The 23,109-nt window shown below is 34.8% G+C and overlaps 1 protein-coding gene across 4 annotated transcripts in view; it reads left to right on the top strand.

The window, feature by feature from the left end:
• Nucleotides 1-20,311, top strand: part of LOC138695741 (F-box/LRR-repeat protein 2-like) — a 101,103-nt gene extending 80,792 nt beyond the window's left edge. For all 4 annotated transcript variants that reach the window (XM_069819912.1, XM_069819904.1, XM_069819921.1 and 1 more), the window contains exons 6-8: nt 1,687-1,917; nt 2,185-2,312; nt 7,201-20,311. In XM_069819912.1, coding sequence (XP_069676013.1) covers nt 1,687-1,917; nt 2,185-2,312; nt 7,201-7,442 — 601 coding nt within the window. In that variant the 3' untranslated portion in view covers nt 7,443-20,311. The remainder of the gene's footprint in view (nt 1-1,686; nt 1,918-2,184; nt 2,313-7,200) is intronic.
• Nucleotides 20,312-23,109: the final 2,798 nt, after the last annotated feature.

Raw genomic sequence — 23,109 nt, 5'->3', positions numbered from 1 at the left:
ATTACAGGACAGTTAAAACTGTGGGGTCAAGAACCATTATAATATGTTGTTGTTGTTATCTAATGCTGGGCTTTGGCAATGAAGCCATTACTGTAAAGCGGGGTGACTTTGAACGCCGAGGTGACTTTGAACAGTAATTTAGCGCCTTTCTAAATTAAATGCTGTACCCTATTGCGAAAGAACTGAACTAGTTTATTGACAACTTAAACAGTTTTATCGCAATTGGGTACAGCATTTAATTTAGAAAGGCGCTAAATTACTGTTTAGAGTCACCTCGGCGTTCAAAGTCACCCCGCTTCACAGTAGTGTTCTTGTTCTCCAATATTTCTCTGTGGTGGATCCATCAGGTAGAACTTCACAGGTTTGTAGATGATCTTCAGTCATTTCTTCTTTGTTGCATAGAGGGCAATTTGGATTTGTGTAAATTCCTATTTTATTCAAGTGTTTGGCCAAATAATCGTGTTCTGTAAGCAGTCTGAATTTTGCTACTGCAGATTTACGTGGGATTTCTGGAATAATTTCTGTTTTTTTTATTAAAATGCTCCATTTTTTATCTTTGGCTTTGGTACATAGTGCTTGGTTTTGCTTGATTTTATATTTATTTTTAATTAGTCTTTTGATGGATGTAAAAGGTAGGCTTGTATTTGTATTCTGAATTAAATTGGATCCTTTTTTGGCAAGAAAGTCAGCAGTTTCATTTCCAGCAATTCCACAATGTGCAGGTATCCATTGCAATTGAATTCTTTTCTGTAGTTTTTGAAGTTGTTGGATCATTTTGTGACATTCTTTAATTTGGATTGACATCATTTTATATGAATTTATTGCATATAATGCTGCTTTAGAATCAGAGAGAATGGCAGCATTTTGAAATTTATCTATTCTGTACAGTAGGTGTTGGAGTGAGATATGAATAGCCATTATTTCCGCATCAAAATTTGTTGTATGATATCCTGCTGGTTGATAAAATGAGAATAACGCACACGTAATTCCTGATCCTGAGTTGTTATCGATAGTAGACCCATCTGTGTAGATATGTAAGCATTCTTCTGGTGGGTATCTATTGTTCACAGCTTCTAATGCTAGCACTTTTAGTACAGGTTTGGAAGTTTCAGATTTTGTAACTGGTTCTTCTAAATCTAGTTGAATGTTAATTGGTTCGAAGGTTAGAGGGTTTTCTCTGCTTAAAAGAACCATTATAATATAGCATAACTACTGTATATGTGATAAACATGCTAGAATAGGTTTTGCATGGATTGGAGTTTTCCGATGTTTTGCCTTAACCAATTCGAAGCAAAGGCGAAGAAATTTTTTGTGCTGGACCCTTGGTCTCATTTCGCCATCATTAATAATTGCAGCTTCATTTATCATCATTCAGTTGTTCCAAGCAAACAGACAGCTGCAATAGGAAATAGTTTGACTTCCATACAGATGGCATTGTTCTGAGTAGGTTGCAGGAGGACAAAGCTGCATTAAACATGACTTCACTGGAACTGAGTGTTGTGTAAACTGACCAATAAATGGTACTACAACAGTGACTCACGATAATTTAATTCCGTTATACCAGCTTAATTACTGTTTTTAATAAATGCATAGCATTTCTGTGATTAGTAATTTGTTAAAAAGTTGTGCTTAACCTAAGCACTTACATACTTAGAAGTTAATGTGAAATACTAATGACTCTTCTAGGCTTCAGGAATTGGAAGTATCTTTCTGCGACCAAATGACAGATAAGGGACTGCTGGAAGGAATTGGATCGTTACAAGAGCTTAACTCATTACGTCTTAAGAGGGGCCATAATTTATCTGCTTCTGCATTGTCCAAGTTCCTAAGTCGTCCTGCCATGACTTGCATAGTCTTTCTGAACCTGTCAGAATGCTCCAGTTTGGACGATCATGGACTAGAAGGAATTGCTAACAGGTAAGGTGGGGAAAACTCTTTTTAAAAATTTTGCACGAAAACAGACGCCAAAAGTGAAATGCCCTGTAAATGAAAGTGTAAATTTTTATTGTAAAGTTACGAGTTTTCAGTTATTTTCGTTTTCCATTTGTTCGTCAATTTTTAGGTCCTATTAACCCAGACAGTCTGTTTTCATTTGCTTAACATTGGTAATCACTTTTAAAAGACCAGTATTTTATGATAAGTTTGATGTCTCCAGTTAGTCTAATATGAAGTGTGATGTAACAGATGTCGTAACCTCCAGACCTTACATCTTTGTTGGTGCTGGGAAGTGACTGATGCAGGTATCAGGATGATTATCTGCCATTGTAACCAGCTGCGCATTCTGGATCTTCTTGGTGTGGTACGCATTACAGGTGAGTATGACAGATTGTGTAGCAACTTACAGAAGTTAGTATACTGTATTACAGGAGCTGGCAACATAAAATGAGAAAGAGTATCATCTTTATGACACCCATTTTTTTTTTTAACTTTGTGGATTAATTGCTTCCTGCAGCATATCTTTCATACAGGGTGGAAGTGGTATAATTGTGCAAATTTTAACAGCTTATTCCTTGGGTAGAATACAAACGAAAATGCAAATAACATTTTTGTGGGATGTGAATACTTAAAGAAAAAAGAAAGAAATGTTTTTGTCCTAAATGTTTAAGCCTACTTTACTTGGTATTATTCGTACTATTCTAATTGTACTGAGATAATTAAAGAAATCAATCAGGAATGGTTTGTTCCTTTGCAGTTTTGCAATACAAATGATGGTTTTCGTGCAAATTACATACAATCATGAACACTTTTCGTGTCCCTTCACCTAGTACAGATAAGCTATGAGTCCTGTGTTCTGTACTTAGTCTTGCTTGAGCAGTTACACACGTGTTTGCATTCAGTGGTACATGTTACGTGCGCAAACGTGCAGGTTTGTTATATAGTTTTCTGCATTTTAAAATGTACAAATTTACAAACCAGAAATATCTTGACATAATGCTCATTTACGGAGAATCACATTGCAATAGTCGTGAAGCTTGGCGACTGTATGAGGCAACATTTCCAGGTAGGAATATTCCAAACGCACATACCAGTACGGCAGTGTGTGCGCATGTTTATGACACAGGAAGTGTAATACCTCAGTGTCATAATCGCGATCCTACGTGACCTGTTGAAAATGTAATTAAGGAAGAAGACATGTTGAATTTGATGAACAAAATCCAGGATGTAGTAGCCGTGATATTGCTCGTGAAGTTGGTGTATCACATTAGACTGTTTTACGAACTCTTAAGGAACAATTACTGCAACCATACCACAAACAACCTGTTCAGTGTTTTTCACCTAAAAATTACCAGCCACGTGTGTTATTTTGTGAGTGGATAAATAATAATTATATGCAGAATCTAGATTTTTTAGACAATGTCCTGGTGACTGATGAAACCTGTTTCACCCGACAGGATATTACGAACTTCCACAATATGCTTACATGCTTTCGAGAATCCACATACAATAGGGCAGTCATATTTCCAACACAGATTCTCACTAAATGTCTGGGCTGGTATAATAGGCGATTTTCTGATTGGATCTTACATCCTTCCATCCTGATTGATGGGTAGGAGATACAAGCGTTTTTTTAAACATAATTTACCAGGTCTTTTGGATGATGTACTTACCAGACGAGGAGATGTATGTGGTTTCTTCATGATGTGCACCTGCTCATATTATGCATGCAGTGCTGGTGGTTTGGGCATTTTGGGCCCATACCATGACTGCTAGATCATCTGATCTAAACCCATTCGACTTTTATTTGTGGAGTGACATGAAGAGTCGAGTTTACAAGGGCGAAATAGCCTCACCTTCATATTCTGCAAGCTGCAGAGGACAGTAGAAACTATGACTTCTTATTTGCGAGAGTGTGTGAAAATTAGATGAGACAGCTAGAGTATACATTCAGGCTAATGGTTTCATTTTCAGCATCTGTGATAAGCAGGTTTTAAACCAAGAGGTAAGTTGATATACAATGTACTAATTTCGAGCATACCTTGTGTCGATTCGTAGTTTCATTAATCTTTGTTATGTGTATTTTATTTTACTTTATGTTTGTGTTATGAGGATTGTTTCATGTCATGTAATATGTTCACATCTGCGAGAGTAACGTGATAGTCGTTTGTTTACATTCCAGTCTGCTGGTTAGGTCATTGCTACTGCAGATGGGATTGAGATGGGGAGTCTGTGCAGCAGGGGCGGCTCTACAAGAACTGCAGAGCTGCAGAACCACCATTTAGATTGACCTGTTAAATGTAAAACATGCTTTAATGTAATCTAGTTCATTGTTTCATTTATATTTCCAATTCATTCTCCTTCGATTCGAGATTTTACTGTCTGTAGGAGCCTTGCACTGCTCAAGAGAATTTTATCTGTAGTGTAGTTTTCGGATTTGTGATCGGCAGTTCCTGGTGCTCAACGTAGGGTAGTCAGCAGCAGGAAATTGGTTTCCTTCACTGTCCCGTAAGACTGCATTAGAGCTGCAACTCAAGCAGTTCTCTGAATATACAAAAAGAACTGCCATTGCCCCCATCTCTTTAAGATCTGCATTAGGAGAACACATAGGCTTCTGAACTTACGGTATGTCATTACAGTTCCAGCATCAAAAAGAGTTTGTTACAGTAGGCCTACTGTGGGTGGTATGAGGTGTTTAGTCAGTGTTTCTAAGAAAATATTTTGTATTAAAAATGAATGCAGTGAAAAACTGATCGACAAACCCTTTTCGAAATTGAAAGAGAAATTTCATGTTAACTTAAGGAAGTAGAACGTCCTATACCAAATTTAAATATTGAAATTTCTGGAAAAGTCGAGGGAAATCATATTACAAGTCATTTTAATACCAAAATGTGTAATGGAAACAATTGGTTTTTTGCTGCGCTCATGAAAATGCTTTTTTTTTTTCCGTGTCTTCTGTTTGAAGGAGAAAATACGTGGACAAAGACCGGAGTGAAGGATTTTGTATAGTTCATTTGACTTAAAAAAAATAGAAAAGCATGAAAATTCGAAAATACATTTCAACAATCAAACAGATTTGTCACTGCTAGACGCTAGAGATGTTAAAATATTCTGTGTATTGGACTAACATTCAGAAACAAGATGAAAATGTTTCTAAGAATAGATACGTTCTATCTAAAATAATTAACTGAGTGAAATTCTGTGGCATATTTGAATCAGCGATGAGAGGACTTGCTGAATCAGAAGATTCAACAAACCTCTGGATATTTCAGAGCTTGACTGCTTTTACTCCACATTAAGATTAAACTTTCGAAGATCATTTATAGGGATCATCACAATTAACAAAAACTATAAAAACAATGTTAGTAGTTATCCATGAAGAATAAAATTATCGAAGGAACTTAAAGAAGCTCGTTATGTTGCAATAATAGCCAATGGAACGGACACTGCAACAAAATCACAATTAAATTAAATTAAAATAAAATAGTTTTAGTCCTCTGTTATATCAAAGATGAAGAACCAGTAGAAAGGTTATGGAAATTTCTCTTGCAACCAAAACATGACGCTAAAAGTTTGGTGTAAACTATCTTAATGGAATATAATGGAAATTCAGCTAACGTAATGAGTGGGAAACATGGAGAGTTACAGAAAAAAAATATATGTTGTTGTTGTTTTCTAATGCCAGGCGTTTGACAATAAAGTCATTTGACCTCTTGCACTCCAATATTTTTCAAAGACATTATCATGGTCAGCCACTGAAGCACAGATTTTGAAGTGTTCCGAATTCATTTCTTGGAAAAAGGATATCTGTCAGATACAGGGGGGAGAGCCATTAATCCTTCCCAGTGAAGGCTTTAAGGAACCAACCTGGACAAATACCCAATGTCCCATCCCTACCTTCCCGTGGTGCAGCTGTTAGTAAGTATAATTTTACAAGCTGAGCTAAAGGGAGGGGCTACTCATCAATTAGCACTGGTCAGCTTGATGAGTTAATGACTGAATTTGGTATAATTTTCCTCTATTCAATACCTAATTCCCTCTTTACCCTTTCCTATCCAGTCCTCTGACTGAACTCTTACTTTCTTCGACCCCGACAGCATTAAGCATTCGAGGCCTAGGGGTTCATTTCACTTTCCTTCCTCCTCTTTCTACTTTTCTGTTCCTAGTGCTGACTTGCTATGGCACTAAAATCGTCCTTCAGTGGCTTAAGGAGGGAAAGCTGGTGATCAACAAGATCTCCCAGCTAGGTCTAATGGACCCGTCGACCAACAGCAGGTGTGGTCCTCCAGATATTCTGGGGGTTGTGTGTGAATGAAGTAGCCACCAAAACGTTAAAATATGGTGTTCACTTAAATCGGCTACAACTTGCCATTTTCACTCCAATATGAAAAAAATATATATATGCGCTGTTATGCCATTAAATTTAATAATGCAGGAAACATGTTCACAGATGAGTCAAGTTACGATATTTTATTGCAAATCTGTAGGAACTCCCAGCTTTTTGACGTGACAGTGCCTTATAATTCCATCTGCCTATACAAGTGTAGGCTAGAAAAGTTGGCGTAATGAAATGGGTGTAGGCTGGAAAAGTTGGCATAACGAAATTCGGTAGGAGTTAAAAGCGTTCGAATAATAGAAAGTTTCTGATAGTTGTTCATTCAGATATCAACATATGGGGCATATCCCACACTGCGCGACTAGTTGTGTCAGGTGAAAGAAGTTCGCTCATGGGATGGGTAGGGCGTGCTGATAATTGGAGTACAATTTCGGGTGCACAGTCAACTTCGAGAAGGTGCAGTGATCACACGCGTTTTCCGATTCAGATGCAATAAACTGTATGTGTTTGCTAACTACACCTATTTTTCATGCAAAACTGCCAACTTTTGTAACTGTGGGCTGCTACTGCTATGCAGTTTGTTTACATTTGTCAGCTGGTTAGATCATTGCTAATGGAGATAGGGTTGAGAGGGATGTGTTCGTCTGTGCACTATTGCCACCTTGCAGAGATTTTCGGCTTACTTATCTCAGTAACCATGCACTTAATCACAAAATGTTTACATTTTCTTTTGTATTCTACCTAAGAAATACACTGTTCAAATTTGCACTATTATACCACTTCCACTCTGTATAAGAACAAATTGTTAATTTCGTTTTTCGAAATGTGTGCTTTTTTAAAACCTCATGTTGGAGTGATCAGAATCGTCCTGATTTGTACTGTTGCGGTACTTGCCAGGCAGGTGATAATATTTGTTGACTTTATTGCAGGCGTAGGCTACTTTGCACTAGTGCCTTCACATCTGCCACACCTTAAGCGTCTGAATCTGGAACAGTGTAACAATGTGTGTGATGATTCTTTAGCAGAACTCGTTGCTGCTGTACCAGAACTAGAAGTGTTCAATTACTATGGCGACCGTGTGGTTGCAACAGACGAAGAGTTGGAAGTTTACAATGCAGAAGGGGAAGATGATGATGATGAGTGGTTGAGTGTGAATGAAGATGATCCTTGAATAGAAATCCATGCTGTAACACCTGAATGTGCTTCCAAATCAGGCAAATCAAATATAAATTACAATTTATACAGTATATCGTGTTTTGTCTCGGAGATTCGTTGTTTATTAATGTCCTGGAATTATTATTTTAACCCATCATTTGTCACTATCATTGTTGTGACACAGTTTGTCATGCGTGAGCAAAATGCTCACAGTGCTACTTCTACTCAATTGGAAGGAGATTATCTTACGTAAATTACAAAATTTATTTAAACCGAAGTTTAAGTTGATTAAATCTACTACATACAGTAAATCTTCAATTAATCAAAATCCCTTTAACCATGATACCATTTAACTGAACTTCCCAACCAGGTAACTTGTTCCAACCAGGATTTGAACCCAGGCCCACTCGTTTCACGGTCAGACTTGCTGTTACTCCACAGCGGTGGAGACCCCTTGCAGATCACAAAATGCTATTACTAGATGTCAACTTCTAAATTAGAAAAAAACTCGCAGCACAGCATTTTATTAATGTGGTTTGTCGCTCAATGAGGAAAATGCTCACACCTGTGACAGAGCTGAAACGAGACTGGTTAAAAATATAACGAATGCGATCATTGTTGAATCTAATATACATCTGCTCCAGGAAGGTTCAGAAGTCAGGTAGAATGAGTGGGAAAATTGTACTTCAGTGGAGTCCAAATCTCCTGACGTTTTGTGAGAGCCAATAACGTACAAGCATGACGTTGTCAAACCTGCAGAGTGGGTGATGTGTGCTCTACCAAACTCGTCTGGCGGGAGGAATGGGCAGCCGGTGAAAACAGGTTCTGTTCTCAATAAGAAAACAATATAAAGCAATATTAAATTATTTATTCATACAATAATAAATACTGTATTAAGAAATCATACCATTAAATTGATATTTGCAGTTGCACTGGAAACGCCAATGGTGTATTTTCGATGTCATTCAAATTCGTCACTCTTTTAGGTATATTAATGTTTTCTAGGCGAGACGAACAATTTCTTAGCACTCTGTGTTTCTGCTTTTTGCACTTTTCTGCATACACGTGACACGGTTGATACATTTATTGAACTGCTTTGGCAGTTAGTTCTTGACACTTAGAAAAGTCAAGATTTTTATGGTTTTCTTCGGACGAATATTTTCTGAAGAAATTGTAGACATTAAATATAATTTTCTGAACTTTGCTACTATATCCACTGGATGTATTACTTTCACTACCGGTAGTACTGTCCTTCAGAGTGCCCAACTCTAGAAACACGAAATCTGCTATGGAGATGCCAAAATTCTGCTACTTTCTGCTACGGTTGTGTGTACTGAATAAATATGGAGCAATCAGAACACAGATCAGAAAGTAACTATATAACTTCATTGATCAGAAACGTGTTAAATGTTCACAGAAATAAGTTTTATTGTGTTTCCTGACATAATTATTCCCACTGCGAAAGAATATATACCCGGTGGCAGTGGTAACTAATTACACTCAATAATGACAATTAATAAGAAACACAATTAATAAAAAATACAGTTAATAATAAATTAATAATAATACTATTACTAATAATTAATAATAATAATAATAATAATAATAACAATAATAATAATAGGGTGCATCCTAAATTAAATGAAGCACGATCACTTAAAATAACATTTAAAGTAAATCTAATTTGTATCTTAACCCTAAATTCGAACTAAAACCCACGAGTATGATATGTTCATACATGCACAAGTACCTTTCAGCACTACACTCATTTCACTGACAACTCACTCACTGCACTGGAACTACGACACATTTCACTGATACTATCCTGATTTCACTAACACTTCAAAAACATTTCACTGTTCAAATACTTTCCACTGCCACTATAAACTATAAAGTTTCACTGACATAAACACACTTCACTTACACAACACACTTCACTGACACAACACACTTCACTGACACAACACACTTCTTCACTGATACAACACTTCAAATAACAAAATTTCAATTACACCCTTTAAATAGTGTGTATAATGTACTACCGTCTATTAGTAAAATCCTTAAGCCTATTTTTAAATACATTTTTGATTAATGGTAAAGCCTTTAGTAAGTCTGCAGGTAAAGCATTCCAGTCTCTGAATTGTTTGAAAATCAAAGCTGTCAATTATATTCATTTTATCTATTGTATTCACAAATGGTTAAACTTAATAAAGACGTATTTTGTAAACAGAAATATAAGTTGAGCCAAATGGTATTATTTTATAGACAAATCTGAAAGCAAGTTGCTTTCCTTATTTTCCTTTCTGTAATGAAACACTAAAAAGTTTAATTTTGTTATATTATTATGTAATGTTACTCAGAGTTGGAATACATGCAGGCATTTATAAGCATATGCTAAAATATACGTATTTCTTTACTTACGTACTTTATAATACATGGTGCATATTAAATTGTTATTTTTATGTTATATGAGCACATGGCTCTGCTTCTGAAAAGTTGTTAATGTGCTTCTGTATCTATAATTATGTGTTTTAATGTAGGCATTATAAAAGTTCATCAGATCCCCCCCCCCCTCGTATGTGAATTCTGCGAAGTTGATGGAGTACTCTTATTATACATTTGTTAGTTGAACCTCCTGATATGTTTATAAACTGTTTTTGTAGGTCTCACAGCATATATTTTTACTTTGGAGATTTAATTGTATTCTCAGTAAAACACTTACGATGACAAATGACAGTCTGTTTCTTTATTACAGTTGGGAAAGTAGTAATACTTTAATTTCTACGTGTGATTACAAGCATTAGCGCAATCTTTCAGGGAACAGTAGAGTTATGAAAAATCTTTTTTTTTTATTCATTGCAGTGGCACTTGACTAGAGTCATTGCAAAATCTATAGAAAACCAATGATATTAGGAAGATTCAGAGAAAATATACAAGTTTGAGCTTGCGTAATGGAATTCTGCTACATTTGAACACATTGCTGGCCTTGCTGAATGGCATAATTGAATTTCATACCACTAATAAACAAATAAAGTAATCAACTAATAAAGAACATACAGAATAGTAATATACGTTACAAGAGCGGTATGTTGACGTTTTCATGGTCGAGGAAAAGATTGAAAAAGTGAAACATAGTTTTGTGCGAAGATCGTTTATTACATACCTGAAAGACGAATTTCTAATTAGTTGCAATGAAATCTCCATGTTGGTTTCTGTTTAGTGACTGCAACTTCGGAAAACCAAAATATCTTTCTTCAACATTGTTGCTATAAAATGTTTTCTGTGTTTACTATACTCCAGCAGGCCGTGATATACGTTTGTCTTTTTTTTTTCCCCCAGTCTATAAATGCGAACTTAAAACAAACGGTAAGGTTATGTAATGATTTATTTTTCATTGTAATATTTTAACAATATTATTTATATAACATATTGCAGTAATAACATCGGCATCTGGAATCTTTTTGATTTTTTCACGGCTTCCTTAATGTTACTTGTATCAGGAATGCAATAAGTTTCGTGGAGTAATAGACTTTACTTAATTTTTGCAAATATTTAAAAACAATAATTAACATTGCAATTTAGGTGAAATTGCAGTGGTAAGTTTCCAATTTATAATTATTACTATGTTAAACGTCTCTAAAAATAATATGTTAAAAGCCTAAAGCAGTAAAATGAATGTCACGCTTAAGCTGTAAGAAGAGGGAAATTGTTATGTGTGTTACGTTGGGAATACTGAATGTGTATTTCACACTTACCGCGTATTGGTTCTGTGCGGAAAACAAGCAAATATGCACGATCTCGCACAAATGTTTATTACAAACGAATTATTCATTTCACTGACAGACACAAAGGATATCGAATATCTGCACACAACGCAAACAGAAATCGAGCAGGCATTTTTGGTTCTCGCTTCATAACTATTTTTATCTAATGTTTATGTCACTGAATAGATAGTTTACAGTTAATAGTTTTGGTACTTCGAAAGGCTTTCTTATCGGCATGCAGCTGTTAAACATCACTCCTGGAAGATCATAAAAACATAAATTAGCTGGACGCGATTAAGACGCATGAAATGCAAAATACTTGGCGTAGAAATGAGATTCTTGTTTCTATATATTCAGAAAAAGAATGCCAGTCAACCTAATCTCATGTAGACACCCTGTCATGAAGAACTTGTCCGAGCGCACATATTATTTTTACATGTGGCATCAACGAATATTCGTACGTGGCAATGCAACACTGTTGGTACTAGCTATTTCCATACAAGTAAACATGCCCCAAACATCAGGAGATTTGGACCGCACTGTAGTAGACGTCAGTTTTACACAGATGACATTTTGTTCATCTTTTTAGGTGAGCAAAATGCTTGTATAGCGACAAATGATGGGTTAATAAAGGAGGTACAAGACTGTATTCTTCTATATATTGTGCCATGAAGTTGATATAATTTATTATTTTTGGTTGTACTGGAATCTTTCCATTAACGTAAAGCTGTCAATATATGGCTACCGGCTTGAAAGTAGATCTTCACAGTCATTAGGACAAATACAGGAGTGTAATACGACTTCTGAAAAACACAATGAAAAAGGATCTTCCTTCTAAATAGTACTTTTACTTTTTTCGTCAATATATCAAATTATGGTTTATTTAACGATGCTCACAACTGCAGAGGTTATATCAGCATCGCCAGTGTGCCAGAATTTTTGTCCCACTGACATGGGCCCGTCGCATTTAAACACACTTAAATGCCATCGACCTCGGCCGGGATCGAACCCGCAACCTCGAGCATAGAAGGCCAGCGCTATACCAAGTATGCTACCGAGGCCGACTCGTCAATATAATTTGGGGCAAAAACTGTACGAGTCTTTGTGTGGTGGTTCTTCCTGAATGTCTCTTATTTTGGCATCTGTCTAAATGTTTTGAAATTCTATCATTCTCTGTTTTGATGTAATTTTAAATAAATCTAAATATTCGTTGCATTTTTAATTGTTGTATAAAATATTAGCTCCATTATGCTTAAGAAGTCAGTATCCTCATACATATACGAGTATCTCACCTCTGCTGTTTTTCTGTTCATATTGATTAATTTTTTTTAATGGCCCACAGCTTGCTTCTGTATACCAACATTGGTATTGCTAATGTGTTTAACCCTTAGGAGCCATTATAGTGGCCAGCTAGTATTATGGTCATGACGTGATATAATATGTTATAAATTGTATGTTATATATGAAATACGTTGATATTCTTTAATTTTATATAACATTAAGGCCATTGCACTTGATTAAAACAATACATTTTTTTTTTGTTATGTTTTTTTTTTTCTTAAAAAAGGAGCAAAATCATTTCAGCTGCAGTCAACTGAAACCCATCAGCTTCCATGCATACTATCACACCGATTGTTTTACATGGGGCCTCCCCATCCTTTACCACAGGCTCAATTGACTGCAGTGGCCGAGACGCGAATCTGCGATCTTAGACACGATATGCTGGCTGGACATATCTTGTGCACCTTAAACCGCTCGGCTAACAAATTCAACACGAATTTACCCGATTATGCAGGTATACGAACCCCTGGTTAAGAGTTAAGACATTTGCGTGCAATAGTGGTATAAGTCTTCCGACTTCTAAGGGATAATATATTTAGACATGTCTCTCTATGGCTGTTGAGAATTTATGACTCCTTTTAATCTTCATGAATTTCCAAGTGGCATTTCTCTTCGACATAGAACTTATAAATTGTTTGTTGAATGAAATCTACGTTGAAATTATCTATATGAGTGATCGGTTTCGGAATATTGTGTTTGTTACCAAGCAATTCAAATGAAGTTCCCTGTTCTTCAGCATGTTGCCTCTCCTTCATAATCCTTCTCACGGATTTCTCAGACATGCAGGTCACCGCTACAACTCTCTCCTGAACCCTCTTCAAAGGTATCAGCGTCTCCCCGGCCTCTGATTCATGCTTCATGGCATTGACTGTGCAATGTCTTGGATGCTAGTTTCGAAATAACAGGGCATTTCAACACGTAGCAACTTTCGTATATCATTCACTATACTCACTACATTTTACGCTGTCGTCACACTGTCCTCACATGGCTCCGGAAATACACTGAACACTGCTCATGTGCCATGGAATGTAGACTTGCACTGCATATCCAGAATCCACCGGCCAAAAAGGAACGGTTGAGCTGTACCCACTGTGTGCACTATTATCAGCCTTTCTCTCATGCTAAAATGTTGAAGGACTCCAGGAAAACATACATGCTGCCATCATTTTTGTTGACAGTACAGCGTGTATGGATCGAAGCCTCTTGTCTGTATAAATAACAAGTTTTTGAGGCTCCTTTTCATTTTGCCTTATTGCTCTCAAGTAAACCGCGCAGCATGCTACAGTATCATGGCATTCTGTTTATCTTTCTTACTCGCAGAACTGGTTAACATTGTATATTGTCTGAATGTGTCACTGCACAAGAAGGAACCTCCATGCTCCAACACTACAACCAGAGCAGATAGAAGAGGTGCTCTGATACAACTACGCACTCACAATGTCACAAGACTATGTTCGGACTGCAACGATTAATTCCTACTGATCTGTACAGTACAAGCACTCCCCTCTACGTTCTCCTTCCGACTGCAATACTTGCAACTTCTGCCGTCGGTAACGAAAACGTAAAAGGGGGGGGGTGCGTGTGCGTGCGCATCACTTAACATCATTTACCCAACAGTGTTGCCAATCATCTGGTTTTCGCCCAGACAGTTCGGTTTTACTCTCTGTTGTTTGGTGTTCACTCAAATAGTCGGTCCAGATGTGATTTCTCCTTTTTTTTTTTTTTTTTTTTTTTTTTTTTGACAAAGTATGGTATTTAGGTAATGTTTTCTTTGTACAATATTTTAAAGCTTTTTAAAGTTACTCTTTCTTTTTTAAATGACAAATTCTAAGTGTAAAAGTGATTATTCCCTCTATTTACTTCTCTTTTCCCTTCAATAAGATTTCGATTCAATGGAAAGCTTACAAGCATTTTCAAATTTTCAATTTGTGTATCATCATCATCATCATCATCATCCATACAGGTTATAGTCCCAGAAGGACTGTTATGGTCCACAAAAGTTTTCAGCCCAATTTGTTTATTTAATTTTTTATTTCCTATTTAGGGCCCTCGAGTATGCGGGGCCCATAGTGTATACTACATTGTTACTAATGTTAATTCGGCACTGGAAATACTGAACCACCACATCTCTGACTTTCTAGAAATATTATATGTCCGGTTTTGCAGAAAAGAAAAATTGGCAACACTATCACCCAAGCCATCCCCATCTAGTGGACAACACACCGAAGCTTGTAGTTATTTCAGGCATCATGAAGACATTGCCCTTTGGTGCACCATAGGAGTAAAATTACGTAACACCATATGATGGAGATGAATGGAGCAATGGTGGAATTCTAGCAGGGGAAATGGGAGTACCCCAAAGAACCTACCACCAAACCATCTTTGTCCACCACAAATTCCAGTTGGACCTGCAAGGATTCGAACCCGGGTTACCAGCATGGAAAGCTCTAGCTGTTTGGCTAACAGTGACCAGATTAAAAATATTGTGGTGCATTAAATTTAGAATTTGGATATTTCACTTAAAAACTTAACATACAATTTGAATTTCGAGTTTGATTTTTTATGAACAGTGAGGCATTTTAGTCTAATTCAATTAGAGATGATATTCTTTCAAACAGGAATGTAATTGTAACTTCACAAGGTTCTGAAAAAAAAAAAAAAAGGCTTGAATACGAAATTTGTTAGGATTGATTACGGGATGATTAAAACTTAAATAAATGAATAAATAAAACTTAACTTTTTTGTGCCACTTCAGGAAGTCGAGTAACAACTGAATAAATGTGAAGATTGGTTATATAATTTGAAAATTTTGGTATGAGCAGAATTTCAGTGAATGAAGTTGTGATGTTGAAAATATATTCCAGTTTATCCTTCTTAATGTAACATGGCCTTGGTTAATTGTTAATTTCTTTTCTTCTGCCAGAAAATTAGGGGTATAGCTGATCATAACACAATTGTTTTTTTCTCTCTCTTTATGATAAGATTCCAGTCCAAAATGAACCTGCTTCATTGCCAGGTAAAGCACAAACCATATCGTTTTATACACCAATTAGTATCTAGATCTGTTCTCAGTAATGCAATATTCTTATACTTGCCAAAGAAAGAGTTTCCAGATGATTTTTAGAGGGTTATTGTAAGCAACGATAAAAATAAGTAGGAAACTAATGTTAGTTCTGTCCAACTGATTGTCCTTTTTAATCTTATCTAAGAACTTTGAAGAATTTATATATTTCTTACAAGGAAATAATGCTTTCAGGAACTCAATACATTACATAACTAGCTACATTACATTAATAGGAAATTTAGCCACAAGTGTATATCTGATTTATAAAAAAATTAGTATTAATTTAAACTAAATTCATGTCAATTGTTTGTAAATCTTAAGTTCTATGTTTTCATGAATAAATACTGTCATTTATATTATCTTCCTGTAATCGAAATAAAATAATTTAATTGTATATAAAATTCCAACACTGAAAACATACAACAGAAAACCACTAATTACAAACCACTTTAAGATAAAAAAGAACTATTCCAATCTTTCCTTCCATCTGACTTTGGCTCAAAAATATGAAACCTTATTAGAATTACGTAGCAAATTAAAGGTTATGTTATTCCCTACATAACATTACAGAAATTAACAGATTATTGTGAACGTTTAATTTTTTTATTTAGATAATTTGCATTGAAAATACTTGGAATATTTTACAAAAAAAATTAAATAAAAAAAGCAACTTTTTTCAAATTGAAAGTTATAATACAATGATGTAAACATGATGAGCCTATTCCGAATCTCACCGGTGAGCAATCTGATGGCATCACGGTGTTCCGAATTCCACCGATGACATCACTGATGCTCCACCGGTGTCGCACCGGTGCTATCAGCTTGCAGAGGTAGTGGCAGACTCCATCAGCCGCCATCAGTGAATCTGATTGGTTCTTGTATAGGGCGGGAATTAGCAGACAAATAACATCGTGCACTGTTGTGTCATGGCGGTGTGTTCTGCTTTAGTTCTGCTGTAATGAGCACAACATAAAACAATATGTTAATGGCTTATGAGCGAACATGTCAACGGACCAGTTATTACTATGGTTCAAGAAATAAGTTGTTTATGATCTCTTTTCTTTGAACGAGATGGCAGTACGGAAATTTCGCAAAATTTTGCTAGCGTAGCACAGATAACAACTTACACAGTCGCCATGACAGCCATCGATCATTCCAGCAGTTTTGTTCCTATTCCTCTGCAGCGTGACGTCATTGTTGTCCACCGGTCCAGTGAGATTCGGAATATGCTGGATACAACTGGAAGGTGATATTGTGACTGTCTATTGGGAATGGTGTCATCTTAGACCAAAAAAAAAGAAGAAGAAGAAAACTGAATGGTTACCATACACTAAGCCCCTTCAGAAGACTTTGGTTGATTTTATGAGAGTTTAGGTTTACGCGTGAACAAATTTCTTATGCAAGATTCCACTCTGTTTTTCCTTTGTTTTTTTGTTGCTTTTCTGTTTGTGTATAAATAATCTATAACAAATATATACTGTATTAAAGGAGTAAATTAGGTGCGAAATAAACATCCTTTCCTTATTCATATGAACCAGGCACTGTTCAAAGTGGACTTAAGGCAAATTCATGCTATAGGGGATCAGTAATTTTTTGTGCCAAAGGCTGTACATTCCTAATTTTCTGTCATCAACGACCATGTACAACTATGGATTCAGGTCTCATGAATCAGTATCCATATCTTTGTAATGGAAGTGGAAACCAATCCGGCATTTGCTTTTTGAAACAACTAGATTCGTAGTTATTTATGATCAAGAAAGCCACTAGATCAGACCCCAGGATTTGCATCTATGACATCCGAAATGCGTGTCTAGTGTTCTATCACTGAGACAGTTATTATTTTAGTATAAATTATTCAATTGAAAATATGAAACAGGTTACATTATGTTTATTCATTTAATATGTATTTTTATATTCTTCTGTTGTAATTTTCTATATTCTGTTGTTGAGCATTGTTCATATTTATTGAAGTTAATGTTTATAATATATTGATACATTCAAGATTGTAAGTTACATGTTACGTAAGGTAATACATGTTTCATTTATGAATCTACATGTGAGAATAAATAATAGATATGAGGAATTTTTTATGTCTATATAGTTTTTATTTTTCAGAGACAGAAAAAAGTTTGGAATTCTTTGGCCTATTCTTGTTACAAATTTTCAATCTGCTGTGAAGTATAAAAAAACACATACTGTATATTGAAGTAAAGAAGGTACCTACTGTACAGAAGCTACTGTTAATGATCCTATTGAGAGAACAGTAGATGTAGTAATGTAATCAACTTACACATTTGTAATACTTAAGTAACAATAAAAAATGAAGCAGAATTCTGAACTATTAATAAAGAATAACCTAACTTGGCATTGAAATGAAACGTTTGATATCAAAACAGTTGAAAACATATATTATTCAACTCTTTTTATAAACTAATAATGGTAGCAATATTACAATCAGTGTTTCTTCCAGAAAATTTTACTTGAGGTTGAAAAGTATTTGTATATTTTACTGCATACATCCTGGCTAAATAAACAATTTGCATTATTGTAGTGGAATACCTAAAGAAACAAACTGCAGTTGAAAGCCTTTTCATTATACTGTGGCTAGGCAGTTGAAAGTAACACTGGTTAAAAAGACATCAAACCTTAATTTCCCTGCAATGGTTAGAAAATGATATGTCCCATGGTACAACATGTTCTTGTCTCATGATACATGTCCTTCAGTCCAACTGATTTCCCTGCATCTTATTGCATGTACTACTATTTCTTGATTTTTAATTTTAAAACTTCTCCCGCATTTTGTTATACTGCACTGTATATTTTTAATACAGGTATTCGTATATAAATTTATAATTTTAATATTGCTTTGTTTAAAGTTATCATCATCATCATCATCATCACCACCACCACCACCACCACCACCACCACCACCACCACCACCACCACCACCACCACCACCACCACCACTTATCTGTAAGCATTGCATGAATATGAATAAACTTTAAAATTGATCACAATGACAGATTATTATGTGCCTTGTGAAAGTCAACATTCCTGGTATCTCTTTACGAGTTTTCACAACATATTAAATACATTTTTATTTCATTATTAGGAAAATTTAATTATAATACATGGGAAATAATTCAAATCACTGTAGTACTGCTGTTTTGCATTCAGAATGCAGTCTCTTAATATTTTCTTTGACCTTTTGTTGTCGTATCTAATTAAAAAAACTATATTTTTACCAAAAATTTTGATCATTATTTATGAATGACTAATTTTTGGATGCAAAGGAATAATCGACACTTGGAGGTTTCAAACTAAAACATGACAAACATTTCACACTTTAAATTTTCAGATTTTTTATAAAATACACTATGTCAAGGGGTCATGTAAACAGGTGAGGGGGGTTTGCAAGATGATTTACACAAAATAAGAAATGTTGAATTTAGAAACATAAACAACGTTGAACATAAAAATAAAATAATGTTTAAAAAGTTACTGGTATAGGCTAAATTAAAAAGTAATTAATGCTAGAAACACTATGTAGGCTATCTTTATAGTTATGTATAATGTTAAGTTTTCACATATAAGCTAATAATAATTAGACATAAAAATTCAGTGTGATTACCTATAAAATACGGTACTAATAAAACACTTTATTTAGCCTCAATGATGATATTGAGATAAATAAGATAAAAAGATGGAAAGAACATATAAATACAGTCAGTAAAATATCTTTCTATTTCTGGAGCAACAGTGAAGAACATTAACATTGTTACCATATTCTCACTTTTAATCCACATTTATGATAAAAATATGTAAAATTGGGAATTTATATAAATTAAAAAGTATATTTTCGTCAAAGAATCACGTGGTGGTCAGCTGTTTGCAAATATATGTGAAGTTTCAGCACTGTGAATGAGGCTAAACACTCCTGAAGTGGTAATAGTTTTTTGAGAAGCGCCTTTCTTCTGCCTTCCAACCATCCACATTAACCTTTACGTAATACATAGAAACTTTGTGGAATTTCATTTACACAGAAAAGTTCAGCTATAGCTTTAGATCACACAGATTAAGGAATGGAGTACGGGTTGAACATCCTTTCTTTACAAAATATGTTGGTTCTGAATGAAATAATATATAGTGAATATAAAAGATGGTGTAATATGAAGTTAAGACTTGTTGGAGAGACATTCATGTTATTTGTAGTTCCATGTCTTGTCATGTTACATGGTTAAGTAGTGTTTTAGTATATGTGGTAAATGTTTACCCATAAATATTCATACTGTTATCTTATGTACGAGAGTGGGCAAGCAAGCTGTGGCATGTGAAATTTCAGTTTAAATAATAATTTGTTACATAAAAAGTTTACGTATTGAAATATTTGTTAAATATTAATTTAAAATGTTGTCTTTACTTCTGGGATAAACAAATATTATGATATTTGTAAGAAGCATTGTATGGGACATAATAAGAAATATTAGCTTGTTATACTAATATCGATTTTATTATTTATTTATAACATACTTAACATGCTGAGTCAACGTCGCCCGCAGGATCCAATCTCAGTGGTAGCAAGATGGTTAGAAAATAAGAGGAAACAGATGGACGAGGAGAGAAAAAATTTAACATAAAAATAGCCAGTTCTGAAATCTAAATTACCCTGTGCACGCATTCATAGTTTGAAGGACTTGCTTTTGTTGAATTGTTTACCGAGGGTTTGAGGAAACATGTATCGAACTCAAAAAAAAAAAAATAAAAAAAAAAATTAATAAATAAAAATCTCAGTGGTAGCAATTACTCCCTGCGAGCACCCTTGTACTGAGTGCTTACTGAGCATACACAGTATATTATAACTGAAACTTTGAAAATTCAGGTGGTCCAAATTTTGTTTCTGGATCTGTACAATTAAAAAAATTGATATATTGGAAATAAATTTAATATTCTGCAAAAATAATATTTGAAGAAAGATAATATTCTAGAAACTAAAAATAGTCTTTCTGACAATCAGCTTTCGAAAGTAGTCAATGTTTGACAGCCCTTCACACTATACTTACTTATGGCTTTTAATGAACCTGCAGGTTCATTGCCGCCCTCACATAAGCCCGTCATTGGTCCCTATCCTGTGCAAGATTAATCCAGTCTCTATCATAATATCCCACTTTCCTCAAATTCATTTTAATATTATCCTTCCATCTACATCTCAGCCTCCCCAGTCTTTTTCTCTCTGTATATGCATTTCTGGATTCGCCCATATGTGCTACATGCCCTGCCCATCTCAAACGTCTGGTTTTAATGTTCCTAATTATGTCAGGTGAAGAATACAATGCATGCAGTTCTGCATTGTGTAACTTCATTCTCCTTGGGGCCCTTTACACTATGCACACTAAAATACGCTATTTTCACTATTACACTGTCATAAAGATGAAGGCTTATATGATTAAACATTATTTACACTATTATACAAAATTTACAAAATTAGTAGGCTATAGTATTATGAAATAAAATATACCTTGCATTACAATACACAACACTACATTAGCTTAATAATGGAAATAATGTTCGATCAATGTAGGCCTACATTCTTTATTATAGTGTAAAGAGTAAAAAATAGCGTAAACTAGTGCACATAGTTTAAAGAATTTAAATTGTAAATATTAGTGTAATCGTTAAAGTGGTTCATGTTTTGTTCTGCCCCATTTGACGAAACAAGAGTAGCGTGAGCCGTCAGTCAAGTACTTTGCTTGCTAGACACACATCATTCACTTAAAACTCCAGTAATACTTAATCTTGTAGCCTCCTGGGGCAAAATATGGTCCCTAGTAATATTATCACAACCATATACTGTACATTTGCTATGTTTCTATGGATTAATTCTCCACGTTCAAATGCACATTGTTATAACATGTCACCAAGCAGTCTTGTCTATCTTGATGAGCTAAGATGTACAGACCTATGCAGACGACATGCTAGCCACATCTTTACAACACTTCCATCATGATTTGAACAGACGCTGTGTTTAAAAGTTGGCTATCGTGCACTCTTCATTGAGAAGATTATAGTTTTCTATACAAGAGAGAAGTCTTTAAAATCCGGAATTTTGTTTTTCAACCATAATTCTGTAGATTTCGATGAAAGTTATGCAAGAGTATGAAGTGTAATATATACAGGGTGTTTTAGGAGGAATAGTAAATATTTTAGGGGGTGATAGTATGGACTGTTCTGAGTAATAAAGTTCATATAAACATGTGTCCAATTTTTATTGGATACAGAGATACAGCTGTTAGAATGTAACCCAAGAAGGTGTTAAGCAAAGGCAAATGATTACGTTCAATACACTTTCGTTTCATGTGTTGATACTCCGTTTGCTATGGGCTTTTTTATCGATTGTCATTTTTGTTTTGAAGGTCAAACTGTGAAGTTGTGCTTTAGTTTACATAATTGATACATAATCTAAACCTAACATTCCCTGGAAGATGGATCGGCAGATATGGTCACGTTTCTTGGCCACCAAGGTCCCCGGACCTTACTCCAGATTTTTGCCTGTGGGGATGGTTGAAAGGCGAAGTCTACAAAGAAAAAGTAAACACAAGAGTCGATTTAATCGTTCGGATTATGAATAATAGAATAAAAGAACGCCAAGATGACCTCAGAAGAGCTACATGTGGTGTTGTCAAGAGAAGTCGAAAGTGCATTGAAGTCGGTGGTGGAATTTATGAAAATCAACTTTGAACGTAATCATTTGCCTTTGCTTAACACCTTTGCGTTATATTCTAACAGCTGTATCTCTATACCAATAAAAATCGGACACATGTTTATATGAACTTTTTTACTCAGAGCAGTCCATACTGTCACCTCCTAAAATATTTACTATTCCTCCTGAAATACCCTGTATATACACGCTCTGTTTAATTTATATTTAGTCATTTAGTACAACAGACGTGACCAACTGATGTAAAATAGGGTAGTCATGTTCATTTCAGATATTGTAATTAATCGATTAACAAAGAAATGTCACAGAAGTTTTTGTACAAGAAATGGTGCAGACATTGTTTGTTGCCCACATAAGAAATCTTTATTTCCTTTACTTGGTTCATTTAAAAGGGAATTTAAATTTCAAGAATGATAGAGAATTGTATGATTGTTTTTCATATGAAACTAGGTTTCATTGATTTATATAGGCCATTTATGCTATGTAAATATAATATGATTAATGAACAAATGTTACATTTATCTTAAAAGTGCTTACTGTACGGTATTTACGTTGTTATTAATATTGCATGTTAACTTACAATACTGATTATGTTGTGATTATAGAATAGCTGATGCACATTTTATACATCAAGATCAAAATTATGAAAATCTGAAAAGTAGTTCTTAAACATGTGTGTTCATTATGAGCAAATTTAATGAATTTCTTGTGAAACGAAAAGTCTGATTTTGATAGAACTGTGTACATCAATAATTATGGCAAATATACGATTTTAGGAATAAACTTGTATTCACCAACC

The sequence above is a fragment of the Periplaneta americana genome, chromosome 1 (genome assembly GCF_040183065.1).
Source record: "Periplaneta americana isolate PAMFEO1 chromosome 1, P.americana_PAMFEO1_priV1, whole genome shotgun sequence".
NCBI lineage: Eukaryota > Metazoa > Arthropoda > Insecta > Blattodea > Blattidae > Periplaneta > Periplaneta americana.
The sequence above is the reverse complement of the archived record's forward strand: the minus strand, read 5'-3'. Positions and strand labels throughout refer to the sequence as shown.